General features: G+C 38.3%; 1 protein-coding gene across 2 annotated transcripts in view; it reads left to right on the top strand.

Annotated features, from left to right (window-relative positions):
* Positions 1 to 16,364, top strand: part of RALBP1 (ralA binding protein 1) — a 33,119-nt gene that overhangs the window by 4,387 nt on the left and 12,368 nt on the right. Inside the window, exon 2 of one of the 2 annotated variants that reach the window (XM_054635113.2) lies at positions 12,387 to 12,680. In XM_054635113.2, the coding sequence (XP_054491088.1) occupies positions 12,437 to 12,680 (244 nt within the window). In that variant the 5' untranslated portion in view covers positions 12,387 to 12,436. Of the gene's footprint in view, positions 1 to 12,386; positions 12,681 to 16,364 lie in introns of those variants that run through there. The other variant, XM_077184215.1, reaches the window with a different exon arrangement.

Here is a 16,364-nt window from a genome sequence, read left to right as displayed (position 1 = left end):
AGGCTATGCTTTTCCATAGATAGGGATAATCCCACCCTCCAGTGCAGTGGAAGGGTCAGCTTCCCAAACAGCAGGAGCAGATTCCTCATATCCACTCTGCCATCTTTATTCTCCTTCTCACCCACAAGGAACAGAGCTTTTTTAGACTGGCTATTCTGGTCTCTGGAGGCACACAAGGAAAGCAAGGGATGAGTGATGGCTGTTTGCATGAGGTGGGAAGGGCCAGATGGTTGCTGGAGAGGAAGAAAGAGGAGCGGGTGCTGGGTGGTAAGGTTTGACATTCCAAATCAGAATGCAGGTTTGGACCAAACTGAAATTTATTTTAAGGAGAATAAATTTAGTTTCGTGTTCGTTGTTTTGTACATTTCTTAGCAGTGACTAATTCTTGAGTCAATTCCAATAGTTATGTATAGATAAAATGTATTTTTGTACATTTTCGTCCTCTCTAGTATGAAAATTTCACAGGTTTCTGTTATCTAGGTGAAGGCAGCTCATGAAGTTTTCTTCCTGTTTCACAGTTCAGTAGGATCTCTGGGCTTTTCCTGTCACTAAAGGACAAGACATCTGGCAGAAAGGAGCTCTTGGAACTGATCATAGAACTCTACTACCAGAGCTTGAAGAATGACTTTTGAAAACACAATATATGATGATAATTCTTAACTTGACACTAGTAGAAAAAGGATATCACAGTGGCAAAAATTGCAGCTTCTCTTTCTCATAAAAAAAAAAAAGTTAGAAAATTTCAAGGTTATTACTTCTCTTTAAAATCATATCTAACTTGTAAAATAGGACTTACACATATGAACTTGAAGCTATAATTTAATGTTTATCCTCTTAACGGCTTTTGTGAAGCCATTAACATTTATCTTACCCTGCTGATGAAGCTTGTTGCTACTTTAACATTTCTAGCCTGCCCTGTTGTATTTTGTAAATACAAGGATCAGCAGTCAGGTGCAGAATTTTTCTGGATGTTGCCATGAAAATAAATTTTCAGTGAGTTTTATTAGCATGAATTAAATTGAGTGCTGAATGTAAATTCTAGTGCTAAACATGCCAGCAATTAAACTCTCTCATTTCATGGTAGTAGTAGTGGTTTTCTGCCATGAATACTATGGAAGTTTCATAATTCTCTGGTATTGTTTTCCTATATCCAGTATACTGCTTTCACATACTTAATACTGAGTGTGTTAATGTAGTGTATAATTACTGATAAAAGGTAATTAAGTTGACAGATATTTTACTGTATTTGTACTGCTCCAGTAGATTTTAATATTGTGAACCAAATGCTGTATATAAAAGTGTAATGCTAAACTGTAAAGAACCCAAAATACCTTTTGTTTTTTAACTGGATTCAAAGAAAAGAGTAATTTCCTTTTCTGCATTTCAGTTGTGGTGGCTTCAAAGGAGATACCATTCCTTTACGACAGCCTAAGGAGCTTTTTATATTTTATGGGATATTTTTAATTGATTGAATGGACTAAAACGTTGGGGGCAAAAATACCAAGTGATTGAACAGATTTACCCAGAAACTCCTTGGATTATTTCAGTCCAGTGGTTTTAGCTTTTCTTGTTCTTTAGGTGTTTTAATCTTGACAAATTCTCTTAAGTTTTCTACATGCTGGCCACTTGTTAATTCTAGATGCAGAGATCTTTCACAGGTCATGCTTCTAAAGATTTCATTCTGAAATTTGGGGTTGCAGTTCTCCAAAATTCATGGAGTTTGCACCACTGGGGAGCAGATGTCTTTTAAGCAGTCAGGTTTTGAAACATTGTTGGAGGAAACAAATTTCAACTTTCCAGGTGAAAGAGGAAGTGATGAACCTGTGGAGTTCTTTGCTGCTACAGTATATTAGTGTGACTGATATACTAGGATGTATATTTAAATGCATGTTCCTTCACAAAGATAAATAAGAACTAATTTTCTGGCAATGGCTTTCAAAATGTATCTTTGAATATGCCGGAACCTGTATACAACCCCAAAAAGCAGTGGAGAAGGCACATCAGTTTTACCTATGTCATTAATTTTGTGTGCTGCAATTTTATGATATTTTATTTGGTCTATGATTAAATTTCTTTGCAGTTTTCTGTGCTTCTTTTGGTTGCTCATTTTTGATAAATCCTTTAGTAAGTAAGGTTTTAATGTCACTTCAGTCAAACTTCAAACACATCTAAAATACACACAAACATGTAAAAGAAGTTTGCAGTTGGTGTGTATCATTAGAACAGTCAGTTTTGGTGAATGTTTTGACATGTAGGTTTATTACATTTGGTGGGTTTTAGTACTTATGTGCAAGGATTTCAGCACTCTTAAAACTGCCTTACACTGATGGAGGCAGTTTATCTTCTTTTGAGGGAGGGATAGGACAAAGGCCATCTTTGGTCTTATGTGTTTTCAGACTTCCATCAAACTATCTGCTCTAATTTTAATTAAAACAGCATGACTTATGTTTAGACAAGGCAACACAACAGATTTGGAAAGGCAATCAGATCTTCTTTGGTCCTGTGCTATCAAATACCAGACCATTCCTCCATCTCTGAAGCATACAGTATTTTTAATGTTGCATTTGTGTTATTATTCAGTTAATTTTTATTATTTTGGACAAGTAGGTTGAAAACATCAATCATTGAATTTCTTAAGGTATGGGAGGTTTTTTGTGGTATTCTCAACATGTAGGATTGCTGAAAATTGCTGCAGTAGATGCTACAGACTGAGCTAAATGAAGCCTGTTTTAGAAAGTATATGTGAATTTAATTTTAAATTCTAAGGATATTTATACATTTTTCTAGAAGGCAGGTATTTCATGTAAGTTTTCTTCTAAGGCTGACTAAATTGGCATAGAAGACAAGGCAAATAGTGTGAACTTGTGGGTCTTGCTGCTGTCCCAGTAACTGGCATTTTAATGGATGGCAGATTCCTGCTTTCTCTGCAGAGACCAAGAACTGCCCCATGGTGGGTGGTGCCACACCTTGCCTTGCATGTATTTCTGAATGCTTTCTGTGTTCACATGCGTGACATTTTGCAACATCTCAGCCCTGGAGGTGGTGATGTTAATCATAATTAATAATCTGCTGAGCTTGTAAATATTTAAATTGACTTTCCCCTTGGGTATTGAGTGAATCTGGGGCAGACATGGAAAGCAGAACTTGTTAATCCCATCTCTACGTATGGTACTGAAAAAAATAACCAAAAATTCAGAAATTTGCTGAAAGGCTAAATCCTTCATGTGGTGTTGATGAAGAGCTGTCACTGGCATTAATGGGAATATGTCTGGGAAGAAGAGATGGTATAGCCCTACTCTTGTATGGAGACGTAACATACCATGCTAATTTTTTCTTTTTTTTTATATATATCACATGAATTTGAAAGACATTGACATCTATTCCCGCAGGTTCCTGCTGCAGACATAACATGGATCAGCAAAACAATTATTTTGTTGGCATGTCTCAAAACAGATCTCAAAATAAAACAAGCTACATCAGAAAAAAACCTTTTGGTGGGTAGAGCTATATCTACAATAAGGCTGTGCTGAAAACTGCTGTGCTGGGAGCACAGAAATGTTACACATCGATCCATTATTGTTAAGTTGGGAAAACGTTTGTGTGCAGCCCAGTCTGTGCTTGATTCTACTCAAATTGGACTTAATAAAGCAACCAGTGAAGGCTGACTTTCAGGTCAATAGCCACTGATGTTAGCTTGATAATAAACAGGACTTTTAAGCCAAAAGCAAAGGTGATAGATATAGATATCAAATAATCACTAAGAATAATCAGCTGATAGAAACAGTTATTAAATAATCACTAAAAATAAACTATTTCTGGATCAAAGTCTTTTTTTACTTTTCCTTTCTGCTGTTATGGTAGAATGGGTTTGATCTCAACCACCATAGTTCCATTTAATATTCACTAGAAACTGAACATGTTTTGCCGTTGTTGCCCTGGAACATGCAGGGTTTTAAACATGAAAAGAATCATACATGGAAATTTATAATCTGTGTCCTGTATCACACTATGAAGAGATCCAAGCAAAGCTGTTCTTTGCTTCCTCTTCTGCTACGGAGTTGTCAGTTCAAGTGATGTCCTGTAATTGATAGATCTTTTCATCTATGCTCAATAGATGGTGGCAAAAATGCAATGTAAAGCATAAGAAAGGTAATTTTCACAGTTCAAGCCCTAAAGGTTTGTGTGTCACTAATAAACTTTCAGAAATGTCTTCTTTCTGGGTATGATAAGGCCACAGAATTGAATATTCTTTGCCTTTGGTAAGGATTGTTTGTACTGCCCTCCCAGTTAAAGGATTATGAAGTGACTTCTGCAAAGTTAATGCTGTTTGAAAATTCTATGAATAAAATAACGATCACAATTCACCCAATTCAGTGAAGCAGCATGGTGCTTCTAATTGATTTTTTTTCTATATCCAGTCTGAAAGATGATATTTGAATACTGGATTAAAAAGCCACACTGTCTGGACTCAGCATGCAGTTCTCCGTGCAGCACCCATGCTCTGCCGTTCCCTCTACGTGTTAAGCAGGTTTATGGAGTGTGGCAAGGCTCTCTGTGGCACTCTGTGTTTGGGGGTGGCAGCAGGTGGCTCTAGAAGGACAAACCAGCAGACACCCCAGTGAAGTGATGTTGGTAGAGGGGCACACACCAGTCCTGGTTTCGCGGTGCTTGGCACGGGTACAAAAGGTGATGGTGCTGCAGCAGCAGGGGCACCTGCCTGCCCGTGTCAGCTGAACGTGTTCCCAAGAGTCCCACAGAGCTCGAGCTCCAATGCTGGCAGGAGCCTCACAGTGCCTTACTGCCTCTCCACTGCTGCTGTTGGATTTGCCAGGTGAATTACTGCTCTTACAGGGCATTGCAGTGTGCATTTCTGGTGTGTGGGCATTCCCAGATTTGCTGCCACTGTTAAATCCAAAGCAAAGAGTCTTTGGTAATTGCTGTTTACCCTTGCCATTTCTAGTATTTTAGCATGTGTTAGCTGAGACACTTTTTAAAAAATCCCCACAAAACACAAAAATATAGTTTTTATAGGCTTAGTTGTTTTTTGCTGGGTGTTGGAACTGAGTGTGTAGAGCTCTGGCCTCTCTGGAAGACTAGATTCTGTTCTGTGTTGTTTGATCTGTCACGGGTAGTCTGCAGATGCTGTTGAAAGAACAGCAGAAGTGCTTAAAACTCCTGTAAAATATTTTATGCCAAATCCATTGGTTTTTCTTCTGCTTAATTTTGCATTTTTTACTTTGAATTGCATTTGCTTTTTAAACGTCATTTGTAGTACAGTCAGCTCAACTAGTCATGGGTTTAGGATGTTTGGTTTTTTTCCCCTGACTCCACTAAATTGACAGCTGTTCTCAAGCTGGCTGCATTCAGGTACTGGAGTGTGACTGAGCAATGCTGTAGTTTAAATCTCTGATCAGAGGAATTTGTCATTAAATAGATCCACCCCAGGAACTGATTAAAGTATAACAATTAGTATTAATTTGCAAAATCATAATCTCTGTACAACTTGCTGCAGACCTTTGGGGACTAGACTGCTCTTTGAAGGGCTTGTCAGAAAATGTGAATTGTAAAAAGACTTGGATACAGTTCCAAGGGCAGACAAAACCCATGGTGATGCTGTTTATAGTGATTAAGAAAGTAAACTGCACACCTTTTTTTGTATTTTCCTGCCTTCCTTTGTTAAGTATTAAAAGTAAAACTTTTTGTTCTCTTGGTGGTATAAGTGGGAATTTGGAGAGGCGGATAAGAGAGAAGGGGCAGGGTTGTCACACCAGGAATAATTCTAAAGCCAGTCTAAACAATAGTGGGTATTAGATATGTTGCACAGTGTGGTGGTTTTCAGAAGTATAGGAGGGTTCAATATGTTAGCAGGACACTTGTAGTATTCAATTCAACTCTCAGCAATTCAGCTCTTATCAAAAGCTACCAAATTTTAATTTGGGCTGAAAAGTTTTGTATCAGAGGCTGGTACTTCAATTTTTTATTTTTTTTTTTAAAGCACTAACTACATTCCTCAAACTGTTTCTGAGAATTCAGCTAGCAAGAAAATATCTCTTTTCTGTAATAATGAATATTTTGTAATGAATATTTTGTAATGAATATTTTGCTAATCAGGCAAATCTTTTTAGTGCTATTTGTAATTTAGAGGGGGAACCTGTATTTGGCTGGAGAAGACCTCCCAGATTGCCTTGCTTATGTGTGGCCCATAATTTGCAGAAGTTTTAATGAGAACTGAGTGTGGGAGAAATAGAAGGTGGTGAGGGAAACCTGGGAAACAGCAAGCAGCCAAGAGGTGAGGTTAGATGAGACACTGGGTGTGGAGAACAGGAATGGTGAAACTGGTGTTGCACAGGTCCAGGTTGTGAACACCTGCTTGGTGAGGAAAAGATTGTGAGATAGACAAGGTGCAGTCCTGATTGTGGAGGAGCTGCACTGCAGGAAAGGGGACAAGGAAGCAAATGGAGATAATCTGGGGAAGAGTGTGACTAAACCATGAGTGAGAAACTAATGTACCAGGCTTGAGTACTGTTACTGGTGGTATTGGATTACTTTGTGCTGACAAGACCATGGGAACCAAGAACAGGATTTGCTGGGGTTAAAAACAGAAAATCCTGAACAGTGGAGTAGCACAAGAAATTTGGAGAATGAGAAATTATTCTCAGGGTGGGCAGTAGCAGTTGCAGTGCAGGTGGCCGATTAGTGAAGATACTCCTGCAGAAGTCTGGTCTGGGTGCAGTGCCTGTGTGCCTTGTGGTGCAGAGTTCAGGCCTTCTGCTTGTTACTTGAGAAAGCTGCCATGCAAAGCAATTAAACAGCTTGTTACCTGGACAGTTATTTGCAAGAATGCCTCTTAAATATTTGGTTGTTATCATAATGTAGAACACTGCTTTGAAACTGCTTCCATGGCCATTGGTTCAGCTGAGGAAAGACATGGGAGGACTTGCTCTGATATCCCTGAAGGATGGAATGAGCCACATGGTGGGGAGGGCAGGGGGAGCCACCTGTGGGGCACAGTTTGTGTACCCTCTGTGTAGGGCTTTGGTTTTTACCCTGTAACAAGGATCTGTGCCCAGACTTTCCTTCTAGACTACTTGCTTTGGAGAGGTAGTGGGATACCTGCCTCTTCTGGGAAGTGGGATGTTACAGTAAAATTCCTATTTTACTGTGTGACAGTATAGCCAGTGCTGGAGGCAGCACCATGGGACAGGGGCTTTTCCTAGGCAGTTCTGGTCCATCTCTTTCCAATGCGCTCTCTCCTGGAGCAAAGCATTCAACCATCCATCCCCTTCCAGGGATCCCATTTTTGTTTTTTCCAAAATGTGTCTTGGAAGCAGTTTGTGAATTGCATCCTGATGGAGCTCTACAGAATTTTGTAGGCTAGGGGCTGTAATACTGTTTTCCCTGAAGTGAACCAAACTGGAAAGCATGTGCTTCCACATATCTGGAGATTTTATCTTCATGCAATTGCAAGACTTTATCATAATGGGATTGAAAACCTTATTTTCAATATTTCTAAAATGTCTATGGTATTATTTAATTATTTATTTTAAGACTGGCTCCATACTGATTAGATTATTAAAGAGCTGGAATACCCTCAGTAAAAAGGAGTATTCTGGATACAGCTGCATATTCTAAATGTGAGCTGGCTCCTCCAAGAGCCCACTCAGATGTGGATGTGGTCTGTAGCTCACTGATTGTTGAGAGCTAAGTAGTTTTGTCTGTTTGTATATCACTCCTGAGCTGGAATGGACTCTCAGAGCCGAACTTGAAATGCCTTGGATGGTGCTGCAGCTGCCAGACTTTATCCATCTACAGGTAAATGAGAGACCACACAAAAGCTAGTTTTGTTACTTTTAGGGGTGATCTGATGCTGGCATTATTTGAAAAATGTACGGCTTGCTCCTGTGTGACTTCAAATGTATGATTATACACCCTCCTTTGAAGTAAATTTTCCAACATTCTCATGGCATCACGTACCCTGTAAACTAATCTGAGGTTGAGGAGCTGAATTCTGCTAAACAATTTGTATTTTATTCTTTTTATCAAAAAAATTCTGTGAAGTCCCTTCTTGAGGCTTTAATTTTTGCCAATTATGAAGAGTGCATGACTCACAGGGGAGTTACTTAATGCTGTGTTTGTGTGATTACTTGTGACTTGTGAAATTTTAAACTTGCTTTGCCTGTCTACATGAAGTACTTCCTTATTCCTTCTCCTTTTATGGCTGTGTTGCCTTATTAAAGAAAGGAAAAGGCACTGATTTTATACCTGGCCACTGCTTATTAAATGAAAGACTGAAATGCTGCCATACAGTCAAATGTCAGGATTACATCAGAGGCCATCTAAGAAGTGTTCAAATGAAAACAGAGATTTGTATTAAGCTTTTCAGTGTGTTGTAAAAAATGCAGTAGATACAGAACTTAGATGTGATACAGACCTTGTATAGTCTTGATAAATAAATTCTAATTGGATCTTCTCATCTTATTCCGGAGTCTCAACAGTTATATGAGTACCACTCATGGTTTCTGAAGTGTTTTGACATACTTAGCCCACAAGTGATAGTTTTTATTCCTCTTATGGTTCATTGCTTTCCAAAATGGAGCTGTGTTTGTTACTAGGATATTTTTGTCCAAAATTGGTGTGCCTCACTTCTGCAAGAATCAGGTCCTTCACACATATGCAGATATTTGGAAGGTCTGTGGTGATGAGTGAGGGACTGCTGTGCTCTCTGTCTTACTTTTGGATAATTATGGTGGAGCAGGTACTGGTAGCTGAGTGAATGTCCTCACTCTGCCTCCATCCTTTGATTAGTGATTTCTTGGGACTATTTTCAGTGTAACACCCAGGTATTCAGAAGGTGTCTGTTTGTGGCAAAATGGAATGACCAGAGGACACCCACTGTGCTTTAGATGTGGTCTTGCATAATACTTGTTGCAGAAAAAATCCACATCCTTCATTCCACCCAGAAGCTTTACAAAATAACATCTGTGCATGCAATCACCTGCTCTAATTTGCTTCTGCTGTTGCAATTGGTACAAAGCACAAAGTCACAGTACAGACTCAGTGCAAAACAGAAATAATGGAGCCTTCTGTAGTGAATGAAAGAGCTGAATTTGGTCTTTCAGACTATGTTTCTTTTTCTTTTTCTGTGTTCATACCAACTTAGATGATACACTGTTAAAAATGAGATCTATTAAAGCTGGCTGTCATGTCTCTCTGTCTTCCCTTTTTTATTTTTTTTCTAAATCTCATCTTTACTTACTAAATATGCAGCTTAGACTGATTTTTTTTAGGAAAGAGTTTGGTTATTTTCAAAAATGAGACTTGAAAAACCACATTATTTTGCCTGTGCAGGCATCTTCCTTCCTTTCCCCGACCTACTTTCCTCTGCTTAGTCTATGGTCTAGAAAGATGGTGATGGCATGATGGAGGAGATTTTGTTTTAATGATGTACCTTCTTTCCATGTTTAAAATCTCCTGTAATTTAGTCTTTCCTTGGGGGATGGAGGAGAGGTCACAATTCTGCCCATGTTCAGTGAAGGCTTCTATTTGACATTCAGTTATTCTGAAGGACTGACTCAGTGTTGAGCAGGAAGGTGGTTCAAGAAACTGCATTTTGGGAGTACTGAAAAAAGTAGCTAGGTCTGAGAAGGTGCCAGAACTGCGAGAAGCTCTCTGATCCTGTCATGTACAGCATTTGTGGCTCCTGTGGAAGGAGTCAAATGTCAAGTGAAGGAGAAGTGGTGGGAGTCAAGAAGCCTGCTGTTGGCAGGGAGGTAAGAAAGGACTTCTTGTGGTACTGGGGAGAGACTGAGAGCCAGTGGGAGGAATGGGGACAAGGTGAAAAGATGAGGTAACAGAGAACAGCAGCAGAGAACATTCAGGAGGAAGTGGGGACTGGCAACTAATCAGGTAGAAGAAACAGAGGAAGAAGGGAGAGAATTTTATCTGCAAGGAAGTGGTGTGCAGCAGGAAAGTAGGAACTGCACAGATGAAAAACAAGATGAGGGGAAAGTTGGAAGCTGAGCTTGAGTCACAGAGACCAAAGCAGATGAAGATCAGATTGTCTATGATACATTGAAGGTGAAACAGAGTGGTAAGTCAAGACGAGAGCTATGGGAGTGCTGACACTTGATGGTAAAGAAATCAAAGTTTTAAGTTATAAATACTAAGAAATAACTGAAATCTGAGGAGATGTAGCTGTGTGTGCGGTATGATAAAACAGAGGTGCCCAAAGACAGGGATTGCACTCCTGTCATGGTGGTTCTACCACTTCTCTGTTTTTCATTGCTAGTGCTTGGTGAGCTTTTCCACAAGCCAGCTCAGCAGCAGAAGCCTGTTGGAGCAGCTAGGAACTTGAATCATCTCACAAAGAGCAAACTGCTGCAATTGGAGGCAGAGGAGAGTTAATGGGGGAGTAGTGTGACCTTCCTCATGTGGCAGCAGTGAGTTACTGAATCCCCTGACACATGAGAACTGCACAGGTGAAGAGAAGCAGTTTGAGGGGAGGGACCTGCTGCAGAGGGGAGGCAGGACTGAGGCAGTAACAGACTGGGAAGAAAAAGTCTGAGAGGGAGAAACTGTCAGAAGAGCAAGCCTGTTAGAAATGTTCCTTCTCAAAATGCCTAGAAGGTCCATGGTTTTTTCAGTCTTTTATTGCTGTCAGAAGAAAATGGTAAAAGCCAAAGGAAATGTAAAGATTTATATGGCAGTAGAACATTAACATCCATTAGTAAAGTGGAAGAGGTTTTTTCAGTAGGCTTAAAAGCTCTCTTCTGCTGATAGATCTTGATATAATTTGAGCATCATAAAATTTCTCCCTTATTTAAAGGCCTAGGCAATGTTACATATAGGAAAGTAATGCTTTCTTGAAGCTGTAAAATAAAAAAATAACAAACATAAGTACAGTCTTAATTTATTGCATTTGCAAATACACCCCATTGTCTTAATTTTAGCCAGTGCCTCTGCTTTAGCTAGAATAAGGAATGAACAGTATTAAATAAAGATTTCATTAATATTGTCTCATCATAATTCTGTGTCTTACTGTGCCCTATTCAAATTCTGATCTGAGTAACTGGTAATTTCCATAAGCACTGTGAGTGATCACCTGTAGGGAGATACTGTTGCATACATACTCTAAAATTTCACTCTGATCTGCATACAGAGAGCTGAAAGATGAGAATTAAAAAAAAAAAAATTAAAATTCCAACCCCAAAAAAGTGAACAAATCACCCTCCCCAAAACCCACTTAGCTGGACTCATCTATAAGTATTAACTGGGCAGAATACAACACCGTGTCGTATTTTTTCCGTATGCTACCAATCTGTAAATAAACGCCCTGGAGTTGAGTGATACTGCTGAAGAGTGTTGTGGAATGTGTCCTTTGTGACCATTTAGACACAAGGGGCCAAATCCAGCCAAGTGGACTCCGGAGGTGCGGTGTCCCATACAGGATATCCATTCTGTGGAATTTCTGAAATTTATCTGTACTAGGAAGAGATTTTGCTTATGAGTGCCACTGCTGAGAATTTATGCATTGGCTTCCTTTAGCAATTTTTGTATAAACTTTTATTTGGCCATAACTCCCAAGCAAACAATGTACCAGCATCTGGGTGCAGATGCTGGTACAGAGCCTGTTCAGAGGGGAAATTGTTGTATACCAGAAAAGCATAATCATTATTTTCTTACCTTCTTTAATTTGCAGCAGCATAATTAAAAGATGGATTTGCTTTAGCTGTATTTATTTTATTTTCCCCCTTATTGCAACAGGCTAGGTGAGTTCTTATTTGCATCTATAAAATATGCTTGGGAAAGAAGAAAATGCCTTAAGGGCAGTGCTCACAAACACTCTGAGCTTCCAGGCAAATCTATTTGATGTCCAAAAAAATTAAAGTTAGGAAACTAATTTGTAGTAAATACTACCAATCAGTATGCAAGCTGCCTATGAATTTTGTAAGAATTATTTCAACAATTAAAATAGTCAGATACTTAATATATATGTTTTATATATCATAGAGTTGAAATGGCTAAAATGTCAGATCTCATGTTAATATGGCTCAAATGTTAATGCACAATTAATGCACAGTTAAAACATATATATATAAAACATATATATATGTTTTATATATCATAGAGTAGAAATGGCTAAAGTGTCAGATCTCATGTTAATATGGCTCAAATGTTAATGCACAATTAATGCACAGTTAATGCACAAATTCTGCAAGCACTGAGCTGAAGACCTGATGTTGTGTTACTCTGTCTTGGCAGAAGTTGGAACTCTTGTTGTAGAAGGGATTGCTGTTTATTATTTCAGGGTAAAGCTCTAAACCAAGTGTTCTGAAACCCATTGCTTAAAATTGTGTGGGTTTTCTTTTTGTTTTCTTCTGATGCAGGTGTGATGGACAGGTAGCAGAAGATTTCACTTTGCTCTCTGGGTATCAGAATGACCGAGTGCTTCCTGCCTCCCACGAGCAGCCCCAGTGAACACCGGCGGGTAGAACACAGTGGGGGACTGGCTCGTACTCCCAGCTCTGAAGAGATCAGTCCTACAAAATTCCCCGGATTGTACCGCACCGGTGAGCCCTCACCACCTCACGACAGCTTACATGAGCCTCCAGATATAGTGTCTGATGATGAAAAGGAGCATGGGAAGAAGAAAGGAAAATTTAAGAAAAAAGAAAAAAGAAGTGAGTAGACAACTTCTCTTTTTAATTCAATGCTTTCGAGTTCTCTTTCCTTTTTTCTCTCTCAAAATTGCTAAGTATTCCCAGTGGGTTCTTTTAAATTTGTTTCAATGTGGAGGAAGTTAATTTAGTCTGCTACAAGCAGACTTTGTGCAGCACCTGTTTCTCTTGCAAAAAAACTCCACACCTTAATTTTCTTTTGTTGTGCGATACAGGTGCCAAGCATGTGCCCAGAATTACTAATAAATGCATTTATCCAAAACCTTTCATGATGCATTGGTAAATTCTGGCATGGAGTGGTTCTTCACGTTCTAAGTGGAGGTTTTCAAACGTGTTTCCAAATATATCCATTTTTAATCATAGCTGAGGTGCCAGCTAGAATAAAACTGTATGTCTGATCTGAATTGTACACTTGTGCATTTGGAAGAAGCAGTTTCAACAGCTGTAGCCCTTTTCCCATGTGTCCCCCTTCTTCTGTGTTTGCCTTATTCAGTGTACCATCCCACGTTTTCATGTGCACACTGCACCATTATTCGAGCAGTCATAAAATCTCTGTTGTTTTTTTTCTCTAGCTTCTCAGTTTAGTCTGATCATGCAGTTTCCTCCAGCAGTGCCAAAGTATTATTGCAGAGGTCAAAAATGTGGAAACCAACACTGAGATCTGAATTTTCCAGAACTCACTGAGCAAAGGTTAGAAGGTAAAGCTTTGACTATAGAATCCTTTGTCAGTGTATCAGTATCCAGAGTGGAAATTTCTTAAATGCTTACCCGTCCTCCAAAACAACAGAACTATTACTTCCCACCTTTATATTTGTGCAGAAAATTTTCAAAACATGAAATAGTTTTTATTCAAGAAAGTTTTTTTACATATTCTGAAAGAATAAGGCACTTGGAAATACTAAGCTGATACTGAGCACTCTCAATACCAGAATTACACTTCCTGTCCAAGTCTCTAAAACCTAAATATCACAGCCCAAGTGCTAGTACTTTGTAAGTGATATTTGTTTTAGCAAAATTTCAGAATGTCTGAATCTCTGATACAGTGTATCCTGCTACTTCTTACTTCTTCTCAAATGTGGAATTTGGAAGATCAGAAACAGTGAGACAGTATTCTGTTAGAATTAATATGATGACTATTTGTAATATGCATGCACATATTTAAATAATCACTCCTTAAGAATCTGCTGTCACTGCACTGCTTTTAATCAAACCAGTTTCCTGGAATGCAGGAATTGTTTCTACCACAGTTAAGAAAGGCTATGGCTATTTTAACTAAAAACTGTGTGCCTAAAGAATACTGTAACTCAGAGATGCATCCTCAAGTTAAAACCAACAGTTGAAATTCCTACAGGTTTTTAGAAAAGTGATTCATTAGTGATTTTCTGTAATGTAAACCATATTGACCTAATACAGATTACTGGATTGGCATTGAAAATTCGGTATTGATTGGATAGGTCTAAATTCAGGCTATCAGTAGTTGCTTTTTTGCTGTCCAGCTTTCTGTTAGAGCTCTGTATTGCACACCTCTAAATCTGGAACTGGTAGATGCCAACATTTTTCATTGTGTGGATTTCTTTGTATGGAATTCAGGATGTCTCATGGTGATAGTGTAGCTGAAGGCTGTTGTTTAGGAGGAAAAATGCTACTTCAGCAAATCCACACGGGTCTGTGCACATTGGCACTGCAACTGTTTTTTTCCACAAGAGATTGCAACACATTTTATTGCTGATTTTATAGCTGATATAAAGCAATCTCTGTTACTTAAAAGAACCTTTAAAGGTATGAAAAAGCCCTCAAAGAACACAAAAATGCAAAATCTGGGAGGAACAAAATAATCTCTTACAGCACTAATGTCAAGGGCATTCAGCATTTCTTGGCCCTAATATATGTCTGTCATATAATTGCCAGTCAGATAGAAGAGTAATTTGCATACCAAGCTTTCAGTACATCTCATACACTCCAAAAATAATCAATATTGTAAATATACCCTCAACATAGACTTTACCTGTCTAAATTGCAAGTGTTCTGTACAGCTGCTTATCATGGTAGATTTTAAGAGTTTTCCTTCCAGATTTGGCCTTTGTTATTCCTCCCATCCTTTCGATTCTTCATTTTATTTCACCTTTTCAATTTTGTTGTGTGTCTTCAGATTGGTTTTTTTCATTTTTTCTGGTTACCTGCTTTGGTTTTGAGTAGTGCACAACCTGCCATGATGATGCTGTTTGGGATATAAACAAATATAACTGAACGTGTCAGTGAAAAAAAGACAAGTTAACATTACATTATGACAGAGTGAGTGTTTCTTGAACTTGCAATATTAGTGAATTAATGACAAAGTCATTCTAACACCTGAAACTGTATCTGCGTTTAATCCCACAAAATCTTGAACTATTTTGATAATACTCTAAATGTAAACCTCAGAAGTGCTTGAAGAGCAGCAGGGAAGGTTAAATACCCCAAAGTTACTCAGTTTGGTTTTTCAGGTAAATAATTTCTGTAAGAGTAATGTATTCTTAGCTTCATTATTATCACCTATATAAAAAAGCATTTTGTGTGCTAGCAAAAAATCCTTTTCCATATCTTTGTATATAGATATAGTTATTTAATGATTTGATTTTTTCATGTTAGTGTCAGTAACCTAATGATAGGTTACTGACAGCAATTATTCTGGGGGAAAAGTGTTTTGGAGGTAATAGAAAATTCAATATAATATTGTTTCTTATGTGGAATATCGGCTACTGGAAAAATATTTCAGCCACTAATTTTTATTCTCCCCTCTCTTTTGATACACTGGGTGTTTGTTGGCTGTAGAGTGAGTTAGATTAGGAGACTTACTAGGGATTAAAAGGAATTTTCTTTTTACTGGAATAGTTTTAAATCAGATCTGTTCCCTGACTCAAACAGAACTTGTCCCGTGACAGCAGGAGTGCAAAAGTGGATCTGTGTTAAGCAGCAATGGATTATGTGAAACAGCAACCACTGTAATTGATTTTTGAAAATGTTTAACCACCTGTCACTAATCACATGTTGATAAAGCCATAAAACATGCAGTTCCTTGCAGAAGAAAAATGTTATGGTAAAATACCTCTGAAGAAGCTCTTCTTCCCATTAGAATTTCTGTAGATAAAGAGTCTGTATGGAGTAGATCTTACTCTGCTTATTCATTTTACTTCTGAAGATTGATGCTGATGGGCAGAATGGGTTCAATATACAGCTAGGATTTTTTTTGTTTACAAGAATCTGGATTTTCTTTGTACAATTCTCAAGAAAATGGAGAATTATTTGAATTGTACTAAACTATCACATGAAAGGTCAGTAGGATCATCGATATGAACTCTTCTGAAAATTTCAGGGAATATTTTTGAAAGACGGATCCTTGATGTGTTGGACAGGGCTCCTCTGTGTTCCTTTGGAATGTAGATGAGGACTGAAACCAAACCACTGCTATTGCAAGCAAAACATTTTTACTGTCCAATGTGTGGAGAAGCTCTGAATACAGTTTTCAGATGTGCAGACTAAAAGGTTATTCTTACACCTGATAAAGATTAGAGGCTCTTCATATCAGGGTTTATCTTTGGGATAAATAGGGTGCGTTGCTACTTCCTGTTCTGCTCACAAATCACTGTATATTTCTATGTACCACTGTGTGTTTAATTAGCAAAGTACCATTTGCAGATAGTTTAAAAG

Source organism: Agelaius phoeniceus, chromosome 1, assembly GCF_051311805.1.
Source record: "Agelaius phoeniceus isolate bAgePho1 chromosome 1, bAgePho1.hap1, whole genome shotgun sequence".
In the NCBI taxonomy this organism is placed as follows: domain Eukaryota; kingdom Metazoa; phylum Chordata; class Aves; order Passeriformes; family Icteridae; genus Agelaius; species Agelaius phoeniceus.
Note: the sequence above shows the minus strand (reverse complement) of the source record. Positions and strands in the feature narration are given on the sequence as shown.